Below are 18,423 nucleotides of genomic sequence, written 5' to 3' on the forward strand. Positions count from 1 at the left end.
CTGTTCAAATGTCTTAGGCACCCTAGATTTTTTATATAAATTTCTTAGAAGTCTTAGATGTTTATTTGTTTTCTGTATTAGTGTGTCAGTAGACTGCTGTTTATTGTAAATCTTTGATATTCATTAACTTTTCATTTCATTAGTTTTGAAAGCATCTTCGCTTTATGGATTTCTTTGACATATGCCTAAGACTTTTGCACAGTACTGTATATATGTATATATACAGCTCTGGAAAAAATTAAGAAACCACTGTAAAATGATCAGTTTCTCTGGTTTTACTGTTTATAGGTATGTGTTTGAGTAAAATGAGTAAAATGAACATTTTTGTATTATTCTATAAACTACTGACAACATTTCTCCCAAATTCCAAATAAAAATATTATCATTTAGAGCATATATTTGCAGAAAATGACAACTCAAAATAACAAAAAAGATGCAGTGTTTTCAAACCTAAAAACATTAGTATTGTGTTGTTTAAAAATGAATATGAACTTGTTTTCTTTGCATTATTCGAGGTCTGATAACACTGCATCTTTTTTGTTATTTTGACCAGATTGACAGGTTGCCATGCATCGCTGATTAGGGGCTGTATCCAATAAATGACAGTGGACATGCTTTTGCTCTTCCCTGAAATGACCGTGACCATCAGCAGTGTTTTCTTTTGACAATATTTCTTGATGCATATAGCTAATCATCTATGCCGGTTTAGCTAGTATCACACTGCAAATATGGCCTGCTCTGCATTTAACTGTACTAACAGACCTTCCAAGGACTCTGTTCTCCAATTTTTCGGCAAGTTTACTTAATAATAGTTGGTCTGCTAACCCAATTTAGCAAGCTATAGGCCTCATCGAAGAATTATGCACCTAAGCCCCTCTACCTTTGCTCCACCCCTTCGCTTCGCTTTGGCGGCTCCAGCTCCCAAAACCATGCCAACGTGGCAGCAAGCGTTAACACAATCTCCAAGGGCTTCAAAACGGCCCTTTCAGAGGCCAGTGTACGCTATGTGACTGCTTACCTGCGTGATACAGGCGCCAGTGAAGGCCACGATGACAGCCACTACGTTGACGGTGAGCTGGAACTGGAGGAACTTGGAGATGCTGTCGTAGACGTTCCTTCCCCACATGACTGCCTTGACGATGCTGGTGAAGTTGTCGTCCGTCAGAATGATGTCCGAGGCCTCCTTGGCCACATCCGTGCCGGCGATACCCTGATAGGAGGCAAAGGCAGGGACTGGTTGGAGTGTTCTGATGGACGATCACGGTTTATGAGTTTAGACGCAAACTCAAAATTCCAAAAATATGAATTCAAGTCAAAAACTGGGGTGGCGGTTGCATCGAGGTCAGAAAAGCGGGTACAGATGAGAAGGGTCGCTGGTTTGAATCCCTGGACCGGCTGGGAAAATGTGGGTGTGGACAGTGCATGAGTAACACTCTCCCCTCCCTCAACCAACTACTATTGAGGTGCCCTTGAGTAAGGCACTGAACCCCCAACTGACCCAGTCTCCACCTCAGTCTCCACCAGTAGAAGACTGTGGCTGTACTGGGCAGCTCCCAGGTGTGAATGAGTTTTACTGTATGAGTGTGAAACAGGAAGTTTCCATTTCAAAACCACAGAATGGGTGGCGGTCAAACAGTATCTGCTGGTCAAAAGCACCAGTGCAGGAACAAAAAAAAGGAATTCTTTACTTCTTTACTACATTTAAGAAGAGATAATCCAATCCACCTCGCTGGCATTTTGCCCTTTTCTCCTATTACTTAAAGGAATCAATTAGGTAGTAATTGCAAGGCTAGTTATTACTAAGTTCAGGAGCCTTTTCATCTTTCCACCGACCTCATTTGCACTTGGTCAACTCATACCCCGGGCTGTATCATTATCCCGTCTGTTTTCAATTTAACTTTTAATTTTCGATTTTTTTTTCCTCAGACCCTGTGTCACTCAGCTCATTTTTTCTCATTATAAGTAAGTGAGTTACGGAGATTCACGCAGGCTAGCGGTCCTCTGTCCTTTTCATAACCACATGAGTGATTTCTCCATCTATTGTTCCCGGTGATATGTGGGAGTCGCTCGCTCGCTCTCTGGCCTTAATGGCGTGTGTCTCGCAGAGCATGTCCGACACCCCCCCCCCCCCCCCCCCCCGGCCTGGCAGGGGCGAGGCGAAGGTGCCCGGAATGTATGGGTGAAAAAATATTCTAAAATGGGTCACAGCCACAGTGGCGGGGAGGTGGTGGTGGCAGCCTCGCGGTTAGAGAAGCGAGCTGAAGACTGGAAGGTGACCGGTTCAAATCCCCCAGACCGCTTGGGAAAATGCGGGCGGGGAAAGTGTATGAGTAAAAAAAATACTGTCAAGCTGCTGTTGGAAATGCCACTGGACCAACAGTGGAAGACTGGTTGTACTGGGCAGCTCCCAGTGGCCGACAGTATATTTTTAATCTGGCGTTTAATTTAAATAAGTTTATTTCATGTCCATGGCTTTTTATGTTCTTACCCTTTTATCTTTTCATTCTTCCTTTTGTACCCCCTTGTATTTTATGGTATTATAGTATTTTCTATTATAGTATTTTTTTTACTTTTTCTTCCCTTCTTAACCTTCTTTACTTGTCCAAAATATTGTATTACTGTTAATTGCTTAGCTTTGTATGTCTACCTTTTTGCTCTTTGTTTTTATTATATTTATTTTACGTGAAGCACTTTGGCCTACATTTTGTATGAAAGGTGCTATACAAATAAAGTTAGGCTATTATTATTATTACTGTTATTATTATAATAAGACTGGTTGTACTGGTACAGTGTGAATGTGAAGGAGGGTGCTGCTGGAAAAGAGCATGGTGTACAGTCGACTTTCCCTGGATAAAAAAAAAAAAGGTTACTAAAACACATAAGGCCAAACCAATAATCAAATAAATAAATGAATAAATGTACTTGGCCTTTTTGTTCCCTAATCCATAAAATCTTCGGGGGGTAAGGGCAAGAGCAGTATGGCAGAGTGGGATTCCACTGCGCTGATAAGCTGGCCCATCCAAGCTCAACATTTATTGATTTATTATTCCATTACACAGCCATCCTAATGAAGCGGCTGGCATTAAATTGAAGAATTATGGGGATGAGGTTAAGACAAAATGCCTTTTTCATGGCTGCATTAGAAATGTAATTAACTCTTGGAGTTTTTTTTTTTTTTTTAAGCTCAACAAAATGAGATAGATTGGAGAGCCAGAAAAAACAGTTGTGGAATTAAAGATAAGAGGAAAAAAAAAAAAAAAAGGTTGAAAGATGAAAGTAATTGTTACCATAGCAAATCCGACATCAGCTTTCTTGAGGGCCGGGCCGTCGTTGGTACCGTCCCCGGTAACGGCCACCACCTGCCGGGTTTCTCCCACTGTGCTGTCAATGATACCTGATTGACAGAAGGAAAAAAAAAAAAAACATACTTCATCCAGGGTTCCTACACATTTTCAATTAAAAAATTCCATACTTCTTCCAGACCTTGATTTGTTTTGAAGGTTTTGTCTGGTGTTCAATATGATTTATGCAGATAGACATCTTGCCCCTGCTAACTAGGTCATATCACTGTATAGATGAAGATTGTTCTTCACAGAGACAAATATCACAATATGTGAGATGATTGGCAGGGTTCCTACACGGTTTCCATTTTAAAATTCCATATTTTTCCCAGAGCCTATGTTCCTGACTGGATTTGATCTTGGTGGGTATTTGATATAATGCATGCTGACAGCGGCTGGGTAATAAGAGCGTCCCTCTATCTGAACATTATTCTTCACATCAACAAAAACTGTGGACTCAAAGTGGCTCTACAACAACATCAAAGCTAGAATTATGTGTGTATCAGACCTGAACCGCAACATTTTCCATACTTTTCCAGACATTTTTTCAAATTCCCAAACTATTCAAAACCTAGAAATGATCAAATTCATTTTTAATACTTTTCCAGACTTTGCAGACCTGCCTAGGAACCCTGTTCATTAGAATTCAATGAATACACTACCATTTAGGTTCTTGTCCTGACATGAAGAATACATTCATTCTCTCTGATATTGTCCTGATACAAAATGAACTGGCCATGGACAACGTGACAGACCAATACTGAATTTTTCTAAAGGCCAGTAGACCAATAGAGCTTCGATATATCGGTCTATCCCTACTTATAATGTGGAGAGAGCGAGATTTACCAAGTCCGTCCCAAGTCTTACGACAGCATACGGATCCAGACTTGCCGTGGCGTGGAGCTGAACGACCAAATGTTTTTTTGAGGGTGTGTTTAGAGTTTACTGGCTCTTTTCCATATTCATGACCCACACCTGTGCAACCCCCCCCCCCCCCCCCCCCTCCCCCCCACCGCCCCCCACCTTCACCGAGATGAAACAAGTTGGCCTTTGAAGAGCAGAGCAATGGGAAAACGTCTGCCTGCGCACAGACCTCTCTACCTCTGGGTGGGCTATTCATGCGTAAAGTGGGTGGGTGTGTTTTCGGTGAGCATATGCGAGAATGAGAGGCATACGACTTGTGTGTGTGTGTGTGTTTTATGTGGGTATCTTTGCCCGTGTACGCTTATCAAACACATGAAAGAGAAATGCAGATTTGGACTGGGTGAGGATGGACATGTTCATACAGTGAGGAAGAAGAGCATGTCAATCCAGCTTGACATTCCTATTGCGACTATTTTAGGGCAAAAGGACACCATGGGTTCTATTTTCCTGAATCAATGGATCTGTTCATGTGCTTTTGACCTGGCTTGAGCAGGTGGGCGGTGCGAACGCAAATTCCAGTAATCCTTGACATCGAAATTGCACTGCGCTGCTTGATCGCTAATGACACCCCCCCCACCCCCACCCCCCCCCAACTGTACCTCTCCTCCCACTTCGGCACAGTCAAGGTCACAGCAAGTCAGCCAAATACCAAACAGGTAAAAAAAAAAACAAAAAAAAAACTGTGTGCCTGACAAAAACATCACGAAAATAAAGCCATATGCATATTTTCAATCAGGGTGTTCTTGTTGAGAAGCCAGTACATGAACGAGAAACATAATTAAGCAAGTCAATGGATTTGGCTGAAATCTGGCAGACAGATAGCCCTTGGCACCAAGGTTCAGTTGATTCAATTTTGGTGGTGATCCGGATCTGGAATTATCTTTTTTTTTTTAGCCATAACAATTATGCTGCGTTCAAGTGCTGGTGGGAATCTGGGATTTCCAAGTTGGCTACCAAACAGCGTTGCATTCAAGTGTTATTTTTTAAGCGCTCCAGGTAAATCAAACCCGGAAGATAAATGATAAACGGGGAGAAACTGTGAGTGTAGATTTGCAAATTCAGACTGCAACTTTGCAAGTTGGAGAATTGTTCAGCATTGGCAGACGTTCTCTACCAAGTACCTTGTAATTACCTTGTTAAACTTGAACATTACTTATTACTGATTTAGTAATAATAATATATGAACTATACAAAAGTATATTTACAGCTTGAATATTGAGGCAGTCATTGGCTGGAGACAGGATATAAGAAAAGTGAATAAAAGTAGAAATTGAGATATTTGAGACCCAAAGTTAATGACCCATTACATCATCACCATGAGTGTCTTTGACCTACCTTTGACCAGAGTGTGTTTGTCTGTTGGTGAGGAGCGAGCCAGAACACGCAGCTTGGGCCAAACCTTGTCCAGACGCTCTTGTTCCACCTAGTGTACACAGAGTACACAATTTAAAAAATATTATATTCATCTACTTTTCTCCACAGAACACATTATGTACAGAATGCTGGCAAAACAGAACGGCTTAATAATAAAAGTACATTGTATTGCTCAAGATAACCCTCTTGTATAACACTTCCTCCCTTTTCAAAATAAATGTCCCAGTGGTAGAGGTGGAAATTAGCTAAATACAACTACTCTTATTACAATACCCGAGAAGATTTTTGGAACAATAGGCTACTGATATGGCATTTACGATTTTAATGTGCAAAAAATCTGAATGTTTTGTTGTTCATAAGCAACCAAATACTTGAGTACTGTTATTGGACTTATTTCAACTTAGGTTAAATTTAAATTAACTTACAGTAACTTAGGTTACTGTAACTGTTAATTCAGTTACAGTGAGCCACGGTATACCTAACCTAAGTAAAAATACTTAGTACTCCTCCCTGCCCCGCGGCTTGTCTTACCTCTCCCTGGTCATTGCGGATTTGCTGGTTGAACTCTTTGCCCTCCAGGCACAGGAAGTCCTCACCGGGCAGCAGGATGCCACACTTGGTTGCAATGGCGCGGGCGGTGTTGATGTTGTCCCCGGTAACCATGCGTACAGTGATGCCAGCACGCTGGCACTTAGAAATAGCCTCAGGTACCTGGAAAAGTGTCAGAAAGATGAAATGTGTTATCAATGACTCAACTTTCTGGTTACAACTATGTGGAGTAACACAACAGGGTAATAGGACAAAATAAGAAACGTCCCGAACATACACACACACTGTCACACACTACCAATGGGCCATAAGTAATCACTGAGTAGGATCATTTTTTGATAAGTTTATGCTATTTCAAGGGGGGAAATCCTGCTCAGTATGCCTCTAAGGTTGGAAAAAAATGATTGAAGTTTCAATTTTAGACATCTTATCTCAAAAGCTACTCTACAAGGACGTCACCACTGACACAATAAATTTAGAAAATGAAACATGAATGCTAAGGACAGATGTTAACAACCATTTCCTCTTTTACAAAGAAAAACAAGATTGCCAACTCCTCTCTATTTGACTATTGTGGCAAGCGGGACAGAAAAGGCTGTTATGAAACGGCTGCTTGTTCATGTGTTTATTCTACTGAAGTGATTCTAGAGCTGCAACGATTAATCGATTAGTTGTCAACTATTAAATTAATCGCCAACCATTTTGATAATCGATTAATCGGTTTGAGTCATTTTTTAAGAAAAATAAGTCCAAATTCTCTGATTCCAGCTTCTTAAATGTGAATATTTTCTGGTTTCTTTCCTCCTCTATGACAGTAAACTGAATATCTTTGGGTTGTGGACAAAACAAGACATTTGAGGACGTCATCTTGGGCTTTGGGAAACACTGATCCACATTTTTCACCATTTTCTGACATTTTATAGACCAAACAACTAATCGATTAATCGAGAAAATAATCGACAGATTAATCGACAATGAAAATAATCGTCAGCTGCAGCCCTAGGTGATTCTGAATAAAACAGACAGGACCAGAAGCCCATCTCCAGTTTCCTTCTTACAGAGTAGAGACTGGTTAGATGCTACAATGGCACCGAACCCCGGGACTAGAAAGATGCTGACCTAGTGTAACAGAGCAAAATTGGATCTATTTTATTACTCTACGCTCAATCACAGACATCCCAGACATGTCTTTTGAGGACAAATTGCTCATAGCAGTGTTGGGCTTTGGCGAGTGGTATGACCCCTTTCTCCCTGTCTGTCAGGGGACACTGATAAGATAATGGTGCCTGGAGGAAAGACGCCCTGGTGGGTCTTGTCTTTTTGTCTTTGCTGTCTTATGTTGACAGAAGTAAAAAAAAAAAAAAAACATAAATAAGCTCTACCTCTTCCACCACTTCTCACATTATTATGCTGAGAGATCCTGTTGTGTAGAATAGCTCAACTCTACCCTATTCCCATCAGTGCTTATTTTAGAGTTTTGAGTCAGGCTGTGTTATTCTGCATGCAGAAAAAAAAAAAAAAATGTCTCCAAACTCCCTCTGTCTGCCAGCGCTGATCTCAGTTCAGTTTGTTTTGAAGTTATTTTCGTCTCTCTCAGCAGGACTGTTGAGCCCTGACAGCCTCTGCTTATTCATGCATAACCTCTAAGCTCACTCTGTGTATGTTTGAGTCAGTGTGCATGGGGTGTCATTGTCATTTGTGTGCGTGTCATTCAGTATATGCTTTTATCATCCCTCTGTCATTACATGTGAAAACAGCTTAAAAAGAGCCACTTCCTCTCCTAATTTTATTATGGAAGTCAATGACAAAAAAATAGATGGGGAAAAAAAAAAATACAAAAATGAAAATGCACCCTGTCTGTTTTCACATAATAGTGATGGAAGAATTATCATTATTCTTTTTTGGAAACCTCATGCCATCCATAAGTGACGCAGATATTCTACACTGTGCTTCGGCTTTACGAAGCAGAATTAAAAACCTAAAATTAATTGAGGGGACGCGCCTACCTGGCAAGAAAGTCAAATATTTTTGAAAATAAAAAAAAATACTTCATGATAACTTAAAGATGAAATGTACAAAGTTTTGCCAGTGAGACAGCTCAGGTAGCAGAATGTGAATACAGTAATAAGTCGTTTATGTAAACAATTCAATTAAGCCTAAAAGCTAAATGGCTGAAACGCACTGCATAGCCTGAAATGCATTATAGATTTAGATAAGTGGTTATCTGTCATTCAGCTGCCCTTTCAACCCAACTGGGAGCCTAATGATAGAGCAATCCCCGCTGGCTATGAAGCTATTTCTATCCCGCCTGTTATCTTGTGGTCTTGACATTCAAAACTCTAATGTAACCCTAACCAGCAGGGGACTGGCGGTATATATGGCTAATTTATCAATTCAGAGCCTCCAAACTGTACAACTGACTAGGATATTCAGCAGTTTGGTCTTCATGTTTGGCAGGATGACATTACCATGCTTGTATGTTCTATAGAGTTACGTCTTTATCATATTTATGTTATCTACCTCAGTGGTTCTCAACGTGGGGTCCGGGGACCACCAGGGGTCCTTGAGGGGGTTCCAGGGGGTCCCCAGCAAACTGATGAATTGTTAAACTTCAGCATTATTTCATTTACAAGAAGTTAACACAATTAGAGAATGTAGAAGAATGACTGTTTTGATCAGTTTCTCTGTTATCTCTCTACCTGCAATACAGATAGTGATGGAAAAATCATATCTAACAATAAAAATATTCTCAGATTTGGGTCAGAGAGACAAAATCTCATCAAATGGGGGTCCGTGGCTCTAATGTGGACTAAATTAGGGTCCTTGATATGAAAAAGGTTGAGAATCACTGATCTACCTTATTGATTTGTGAAGCCTGTGTGTGTGTGTATATACTGTATGTCTCAGGGACTAAGAATGGAAGCACTGTTAACGTTGATTCCACTCCACTGGGCTTCAGATATGCAGCACTTCCATGCTCTACCTCACCTAACAGATACCAGATGGCTGTGGCTACAGTAGCTTAAAATCAGCAAAGCAGGGCCTGATATCTACAAAAAAAAGATGCAGCATACAATAGGGACATGGCAGTCACAGAGCATAGCGCATCAGTGAGTGCTATGGAACACTGGGTGATTTCTATTAGCAGCACTTGTTTGTTATGCAATTTGAGATACCAAATGTAGCCAATTTATGTTATTTAATGTTTTTATATGTCCTATGTATAAAATATATAAAATTGTATTATATTCATAATACAGTTGGGCTGAACAATTAATCAAAATTTGATCAAAATCGGAATATGGCCTACTGCAATTTTCAAATCGCAGGAGGCGCAATATTGAAGGCGCAAGGTGAAATGTGTCAAAATACCGTTTTAAATGAAATATCGTGGTGCTGCAGAGATGTCCTGGCCTACACATCATATTCTACAGACTTAAGAAAACATCTCTGTTTGGTACAGATCCCCGCAAAAATCACACCATAATCATTTTAATACGTTTTTCAATGAAAATGAGAATAATGATGTAAAAATGATCATTCCCTATAATATCGCAAATCATATCGCAATTGCAATATCAGTCAAAATAATCGCAATTAGATATTTTTTCAAAATCGTTCAGCCCTATAATACAGGCTAATATATGTTTGAATATACGCTATTACAAAGTAGTAGACTAAATATGGGGATTTTGTCTATTTTTACGAATGCATGCCATTTCCGTTGCACCTTGAAACATTTGTTGTCACAATGAAACTGCATTTTGAGAGGATCTTGCTTCCTTAATGTGATGCATTTCATTTTGAAACACGATATTGGGATGGGACATAACATGGGGAGGGATCAAAAGTGTAATATCAGTTAGGGAGAGAGATTGTTCAAAAATCTGTGATGGTTGTATTGGATGGAATTTTTTTTAAAGATTTTCTGTTTTCCAGGAAGTAAGAGTACTGAGAATTTGATAAAAATAAAATATAAATTAATATATAATACATATATAAAATATGTTTTTGTTGTTTTTTGCTTGTTTAATTTTAATTTTTTTTTTTTTTTTACATAAATTGTCAAATAGGTGTATGGCATTGAATAAGCTACAAAGGGAGCAGTCAAGGATGTGAGGACAACATACTCCTCTAATGCCGTCGCCTTTTTAATGTAATAAGCTCTATCATTACCCTCTCCTCTAGCAACATTATTGAGGCTTCCCCAGGAAGGTGTGAGTAATTTCTCTCATTTCATAAAAAAAAAAAAAAATTGAGAACATCAGACACCAGATTTCCCCCAGTAGCTGTGACGCATCAGTCTCAGTACGCCCTTCCGCTCTCAGCAGCTTCCCACTCAACAGATATGAATTTCTCATCTTTCCCCTTGGACAGTATTCCCACTAAATTCCTCATAGACGTCCTTGATACAGTCGGCCCACACATTTTCCACATCATAAATACTTCACTGTCTTCTGGCTCCCCCCCCACCCCCCGTTATTTAAACATGACATGGTCCAGCCCGTCCTGAAGAAACAAAATCTCAATCCCTTTGATCTCAATAATTACAGACCTATGTTCAAACTGCCCTTCTTGTCCAAGGTGCTACAAAAGATTATTTCTTTACAGTTATGCCATTTATGAATTAATCTTTGAAAAATCAACCAATCAAAATTCAATCAGGTTCCAGAGCTCAACACAGTACTGAGGCTGTTCTATTCAGGGTGACTAACAACCTCCTCACTGCTGCTGATAGAGGTGACTGCTTGGTCTTAATTCTGTTAGACCTTGGAGCTGCTTGTGACACTGCTGAATCGGTTGGAGAACTGGGTCGAGCTCACTAACACTGATTATAATTTCTTTAAATCATATCTTTCTAATAGAACATTTTCTGTCGTGATTGGCAGCGGCTCCTCTGCCCTGGCACATCTTAATTGTGGCGTTCCCCAAGGGTCAATCCTAGGCCTCTTGTTGTTCTCCATTTATATGGCCCTCTTGGTGACATCATTTGTAAATATAAACAAATATAATATCCATTTTCAGTGTAATGCTGACCATCTGCAACTGGTGCAAAAGGCTGCAACCAGACTTTTAACCAGGACCCAGAGGCATCACCATATTACCCCCATTCTAGCTTCCGAGCACTGGCTTCTTCTTCTAATCTTACAACTGATTTTAAGATCTTACTGTTAGTTTTTAAGGCTCCATGAGGTCTATCCCCAAGTTACATTTCTGACCTTTTGACCCTTATGCGACTGAATGTAGCCTGAGGCAGCGTCCACTGACCTGTCCCTACATCCAGGCTTAAAGCTAATGGCGCCCGGGCTGTTGCAGTCAGAGCCCCTTTGCCTTGGAACAGCCTGAGGAATTCGGGCTAGCAGAGTATGTGTCATCTTTTAAATCCTTCTCTTATAGAAAAGCCTTTTTATAATTTATTTGACTTCACAGTCCTGCTGTGGTTTTTATTGCTCTTACTTTCCTTTTAGTTGTTTTCTGATCCTTTTATTCAGCTTTGTTCTATTGTTTTGACTTTTACTGACTTTTATTGGCTTTGGTCAAATTGTTTCTGTTTTTATTACCTCTGTTTACTTCCTTGTCTCTGTCAAGCAATTTGTAACTTTGTTTTGAAAAGTGCTATATAAATAAAGTTATTATTATCATCATTATTATTATTATTGTTATTATTATTATTATTGTTATTATTTTAAGCACCAAATGTTGAAATACATTTTATTGCTGTCCCTGGCCATTTCAGAGGTCCTCATCCAAATTAGTTAGTTTAGCAGCTTTAAAGTCTAAAGTCTAGACAGGAGAGTCTTAAATGGATGTCCCTTATTGATATACACAATCAGTATCATATTCCCTTTGCAGAGTACAACTGTCTGGGACAAATTCAATATTTTGTGGCTGTATATTATATCAGGATTCAGCAAAAACCAAGGTACTTGATATTGCTTTCTAATTAAATATTTATCATACTGTAGTAAATCTGGACAAAGCGGAGCAATATTCGACACTACTACAGAGTGGGGTCTTAGCTCACTCTGTAGTAGTGTTCAGTCTAAGCCAGTGGTGTCCTGTGCCATCAGAGAATCTGCAGGTTTTCATTCCATCCACCATCCAACACTGATTTCAAAGCCCACAGACTCTTCTGTGGCACAGGACTAGACACTAATGGCTTAGAGGGAACACTAGCTAAGAGGTGAAAATATAATTGGGCGACAGGGGTCAACCCTGACTTATACCTCGGGCCTGACAGGGTCTTCGATGCCGACCACAGTAATGCAGGTGAGATCGCTGAGGATGTCATTTTCGCTGTCCCAGTTAGGCTCGCCAGCCTCGGCCGGAAAGTCCCTGTAGGCCACACAGATGGTCCTCAGCCCATCACAGGCCATGGGCTCAATCACCTTACGCACCATCTCATCACGGTCCTTGGGCTTGAAGATGCGTGGCTCGCCCTGGGCATCCAAGATACGGGAGCATCTAGGAGAGGGAGACAGAGAGAGAGAAAGGGAAGGAGAGGGAGGAGGAGGAGGAGGAGGGGTTTAGAAGGAATGGGATTACAATAAGGGCAGACATTAGTGGGGAGAAAGAAGAACAAACAGGCATGTTGCTGCCTCTTTGTCCAGGCATGCTTTGATGATGAAGCCTACATGCTTGCAATACTCCTACTGCAGGTCCATCCATCCATTACTTCATCCATCAACCAGTCACTCCATACATCCAACCATCCATCAATCCGTTCCATCCATCCATATAATCACCCATCCATCCATCCCTTCATAAATCTACCCATCTCTCCATCCACCCTTCACTCCGTATGTCCATCCATCCATCACCCCATGACCCCATTTACACCTGGTATGAAAATGCGATCTGTATCTGAGTAACTTATATGGATAGGGAAAAATGCATGTTAACGTAAGGTGGAAACGTGCACAGCATGCGTTACGGTCGGAACGTGATCGGATCTGCCACACCACCTCGCATTACGATCGGATCTCAGGCAGAGTCAGCCGGGTGTAAAATGCAATCCGTGCAGTGTGTTCGCATTGGTGAGAAAGTCCTGAATAACTCCAGCACGATCCGATCCTACCCGTCATCGCTCCTTACCCTCATCCATATAGTGAAGGAGTCGCTGTAGTGGCGTTAACAGCAGCTCCAAAAAACTACTGTGGCAAAAACAACCTGTTGTTGCGTGAAAAGACGATCCTTTCCGCCTCAAATGAAAAGTAAACACAGGCTGTACAGTGTTCCGTCTAATGACCCTACACCCGCCGGGTTTGCTTTTGTTGACAATGCCACCTCCCCACCTACTTACGTGCATTGCATAATGTGCGCAAAAAAATGTGTTCCAATCACAATGTGCAGATAGTGAGAACGCATATGAGTACCAGGTGTAAATGCAAAGGGTGTGATCGTATTGAAGATTTTGCGGAAAGCATATTCGGATACAGATTGCATTTTAATACCAGGTGTGAATAGGCCCCAAAGATCCATCCAACCAAACCACCAACCATCCATTTCACTATCTGTCCAACCATTCATAGGTCCATCCATCCATCCATCCATCCATCCAAATGATCTATTTATCTATCTATTTATCATCGAGACATTTCACTGTCTTTTGCCTACTTGCGCAGGACGATCTCGGAAGCTCCTTTGCTGTACATGCGGAAGCCTCCGTTGGCGTTCTTCAGTACAGTGCTCATGGACTTGCGGGAGGAGTTGAAGGTGTAAACCTTGTAGAGTTTCTCCTCTGGGATCTCGTCCCTGACTGGCTGGTAGTCCCTCTTCAGTTCCAACACCAGGCCCAACAGGGAGCACTCTGTTTTGTTGCCCACGTGGCGAGGCAGGCCACCTTCTTTTTCTGGCGGCTGAGAAGGGATAAAAGATTTGGATATGACATTTTATACACATAAAATATTTATCTTTTAGTGCATTCACATACAAATTCTTAATTGCACACAATGTAGGTGAAAGTGTGAGATGTTACTTCATATACAAAGTAAACAAAGTCAGTCACACACACACACACACACACCCTGGCAGGTCTTGTGAAGGCTATTTCAGGCCCAGCGTCATTGAATCTTATATGATTATCTAAAGTGGTGCTGAAAACTGGCCAGCATCATGTTACCATCGGCCTATTGCAGATGTTCTTCACTTTAGCATGTGAAAGTCAGTCTGTCGCCAGTGCTTCGTTTTATGGTGTGGGTGTGTGGTTATGCATGTGTGTGTGTATTTTATAGAAATACACAAAAAAAAGCATATTTTATATTTATATGTATTTCTTGTGTGTTTTATAGAAATACACAAAAAGGTATAAAAGTAGCAGTGGTGTAAATCGGTTTCATAGTCATCAAACTTACTGAGCAGTAAAACAATAAAACTAGAGATTTTCACAAGACAACAGCAATATGCACGTACAGTGGTGATGATTACACATAAGTGCTCAGTGTGCCTGGGCCCACATGTGTATGTGTGAGAATGTGTGAGTGTTTGATTTGTATGCCTATTAGTCCAGATGAATGAGCGCTAGCCTGAATAACCACTCATTCATGTGCGCACATATGCTACCCTACCTCTCACTAAGCTGTTGTCCATGTGTGAATGCTTATAGTGCCTTGCAAAAGTATTCTGACCCCTTGACCTTTTGCACATTTTGTTTCGCAATTAAGTGATCTCAAAATGCATTTATTCGGGATTGCTAGTCTGAGTTCTATGCAAAGCACTCTGTTGTACCAAAGAGAAAACAAATCTGAAGAAATTTATGTGCATGTATAAAATTAAAATAACAAATTAAGTTTGCGTAAGTATTCAACCCCATTGCTTCGTTTGGGCTAATTTGCCACACTACAAACAATTGCTCAACAATCTTTTATATCTGGCCATCATTGCTCTACCCAGTTCCTATTTATTCCAAACAAACCGGTTTAGAACAGAAAAAGTTACATTTTTGCTTTAAGGCTTGTGGTGGTGAGGATTAAGGTTAAAGGAATAGTTCACCCAAAAATGAAAATTCTGTCATCATCTACTCACCCTCATGCCAGTTGAAACACAGGTGAAGTTTGTCCATATAACACACAGGGAGGTTGCCAGCACAACTCCATAGCAGCCTTCTCCAAAACAACTGAAGTCAGTGGGGACCAGTTCCAAAGTTCCAAAGTTCACAGTGTGATTGTTTGGCTGTTTTTGTTTTGGAACTCTAAAGAACAGGTCCCCATTGACTTCAGTTGTTTTGGAGAAGGCTGCTACCAAGTTGTGCTGGCAACCTCCCTGTGTGTTATATGGACTAACAAATTTCACCTGTGTTTCATTTGGCATGAGGGTGAGGAGATGATGACAGAATTATCATTTTTGGGTGAACTATTCCTTTAATGTTAGGGAATCAATGTAATCAACAGGAGGTCCTCACAAGTATAGCAAGACAAGAGTGTGTGTGTGTATGTGTGTGTGTCTTGTCTCCCCCATCCTCACCAGGATCTTGGTGGTGTAAGCGGAGTTGATGGAGATGCTGTTGACCAAGACTTCCAGCGTCTCCGGCTTGATGGCGTCGGGCTCGGGGACGCTCTTGTAGTGGGTGTCGCCGATGTACGCCTGGACCACCGTCATGCGGTTCATGGTCAGCGTGCCGGTCTTGTCGGAGCAGATGGCCGTGGCGTTACCCATGGTCTCGCAGGCGTCCAGGTGACGCACCAGGTTGTTGTCCTTCATCATTTTCTAAACGGACAGGGGGCAGAGGTTAGGGGGCTGAGGTTTTTTTGGCCCATATTACACAAAGGCTATTAGGCATTCATCTTCAGCTGAGCCTAGGTACACAATGGTAACGCTATATTTTCCAGGGTCTGCAATTTCCTAATTATTGCCTAGAAAGGAACTGTTAATTTCTTAGGAAGTTTCCTGGAAAGAACCATGAAATTATGCTCTAATTACAGGGAAAATAGAGGAAGAGTTCAATGGTAGCTGGTAGTTGGTAAGTTCCTCCAATTTCTTCTGTTGTTTCCAAGACAAAAACATGAAATTATGCAGTAGTTATATAGAAAATTAGAAATTAGACGAAGGAATTCAACAAATAACTACATTATCTAATTATATGAATAATTGGGTCTTGGGTTACCAAATTGACCTCTGCCTATTATTTTTCCAATAAATAGTTTTCTATATAACTACTACATCATTTCATGGTCTTTCCAGGAAACTTCCCAAGAAATTAACAGTTCCTTTCTAGGAATTGTGGACCCGGAAAATGAAGTGTTGCCAGTAATATTATTATTTTATTTGTACTACAGATTGCAAAGTGCTTTAACAGTCAAATGAAAGCAAATGTCAACCTCATAAAATAATCCCAACGTAAAAGTAAAAAACGAGAAGGCACCAGAAGATAAAAGGATAAGAACAGAGTGTGAAAAGAATAGTATAAGATAGCAGGATAAAACACATCACATAAACACAAGTCTATGTAACTAAGTTTTAAGAAGAGTAAGATTTAAACGACGATTTCACAGAGCCCTCTTCCTGTTGTGTGCAACGTGAAATGCAGTTTTTATGGTAATTATACTTGTTTCTCAAAACTAATGTGGTAATAATTTATTGATGTTGCAGAGAGAAAACAAATATAATAGAGAAAACAAATGAGGAGAGGACAGTGACATCCTAAACAACAATTCCTGATGATTTGTGTGTGTGTGTGTGTGTGTGTGTGCGGTCCTCCTCACCTTGACAGAGTAGGCCAGAGAGATGGTGACGGCCAGCGGCAGCCCTTCGGGAACAGCCACCACCAGCACCGTCACACCTATGATGAAGAACTTGACGAAGTACTGGATGTAGACGGGGGTACACTCGGTGAGCCAGGGGCGGCCCTGGACCCCAAAGGTGTCGATCACAAAGTAAAGGATCAGGATGATGACCGTCACGGCTGACATGATCAGACCTGGATGGAGTGACAGGGACGGAGCACAGGGATAATTGAAATCCAGACAGGCTTTGGTAACGCTGAAAGTGATGCTCTTATGGCATTATACGGTATCAACAAACTATTCCTACAGCACTTATCTAAAAGCTACGGAAGCCCTGAGAGGCAAGGGAAAAAAAAAAAAAAGTTTGCAGTCAATGTCGACCAAAACCTACGTTTATCTCGTACGTGAAAATAGTGCTCTTATGGCATTATACGGTACCAAAATAACAAACTATTCCTACAGCGCTTATCTAAAATCTACAGAAGCCCTGAGAGGCAAGGACAAAAAAAAAAAAAAAGTTTGCGGTCAATGTCGACCAAAACCTACATTTATCTCGTACGTGAAAATAGTGCTCTTATGGCATTATACGGTATCAAAATAACAAACTATTCCTACAACGCTTATCTAAAAGCTACGGAAGCCCTGAGAGGCAAGGAAAAAAGAAAAAAAGTTTGCGGTCAATGTCGGCCAAAACCTACGTTTATCTCGTACGTGAAAATAGTACTCTTATGGCATTATACGGTATCAAATACGGTATCAAAATAACAAACTATTCCTACAGCGCTTATCTAAACTCTACGGAAGCCCTGAGAGGCAAGAAAAAAAAAAAGTTTGCGGTCAATGTCAGTCAAATCTTTTGAAAGTTTATCTCGTACGTGAAATACTCTGTCTACATGGGAGAGCTTATATCTGTGGATAAACTGAAAGATTCATTGCGCAGTATTGCGCTTGTATTTCTATGGAATATTCAAACATGAATATTGACAGCTACTCGTCAGAAACACTTTTTTCAGCATGCCAAGGAACCGCTTCAGAGAAATCAAGTGAGAGTGTGTTGACTGTGGGTTGGAAGAATAGGAGGAGAGAAGAAAGGCAAGTGCGTGCGCAAAAGCACATTCCCAAACTGATTTAATGGACAGAGCTCACTGTAAATGGATAGATATTTAGCACACATTTAGCAAATGTCATTCAAACTGTTTGTTTTATACTATTTAACCCTATAAGGTCGGCTAAAGCGGCGCTCCTGAAAGCCAACATGTGAAAGAAAAAAAAAAAAAAAATGCGGTCAGTGTCTGCCAAAACCTAAGTTTATCTAAGTTTATCCTAAGTTTGTACGAGTTAGTATCTCATATGTACGAGATAAACATGGACCGCAAACTTTTTTTTCTTCCTCCCTTGCCTCTCAGGGATTCCATAAAAAGCAGACTTTACAGGAAGGCATAAAAACAAGAACACTGCAATACATAACGAGGAGGTAAAATAGAAAGCACAAAAGAAAATAGGTTAAAAGAAGA

At 40.7% G+C, this 18,423-nt stretch overlaps 1 protein-coding gene across 1 annotated transcript in view; it reads right to left on the minus strand.

Moving 5' to 3' along the window:
• The window catches only part of LOC139666969 (plasma membrane calcium-transporting ATPase 1-like), a 66,581-nt gene that overhangs the window by 19,175 nt on the left and 28,983 nt on the right, over positions 1-18,423 (minus strand). The window contains exons 8-15 of the mRNA XM_071546330.1: positions 16,889-17,103; positions 15,651-15,893; positions 13,806-14,047; positions 12,416-12,653; positions 6,171-6,350; positions 5,601-5,688; positions 3,288-3,394; positions 1,019-1,210 (exon numbers count right to left, since the gene is read on the minus strand). Of these exons, the coding sequence (XP_071402431.1) occupies positions 1,019-1,210; positions 3,288-3,394; positions 5,601-5,688; positions 6,171-6,350; positions 12,416-12,653; positions 13,806-14,047; positions 15,651-15,893; positions 16,889-17,103 (1,505 nt within the window). The remainder of the gene's footprint in view (positions 1-1,018; positions 1,211-3,287; positions 3,395-5,600; positions 5,689-6,170; positions 6,351-12,415; positions 12,654-13,805; positions 14,048-15,650; positions 15,894-16,888; positions 17,104-18,423) is intronic.

This window comes from Centroberyx affinis, unplaced genomic scaffold (assembly GCF_046629955.1).
Source record: "Centroberyx affinis isolate AG114_WGS23_722 - 3 ecotype Tasmania unplaced genomic scaffold, CSIRO-AGI_Caff_v1 ptg005218l_1, whole genome shotgun sequence".
NCBI classification, from domain to species: Eukaryota; Metazoa; Chordata; class Actinopteri; order Beryciformes; family Berycidae; genus Centroberyx; species Centroberyx affinis.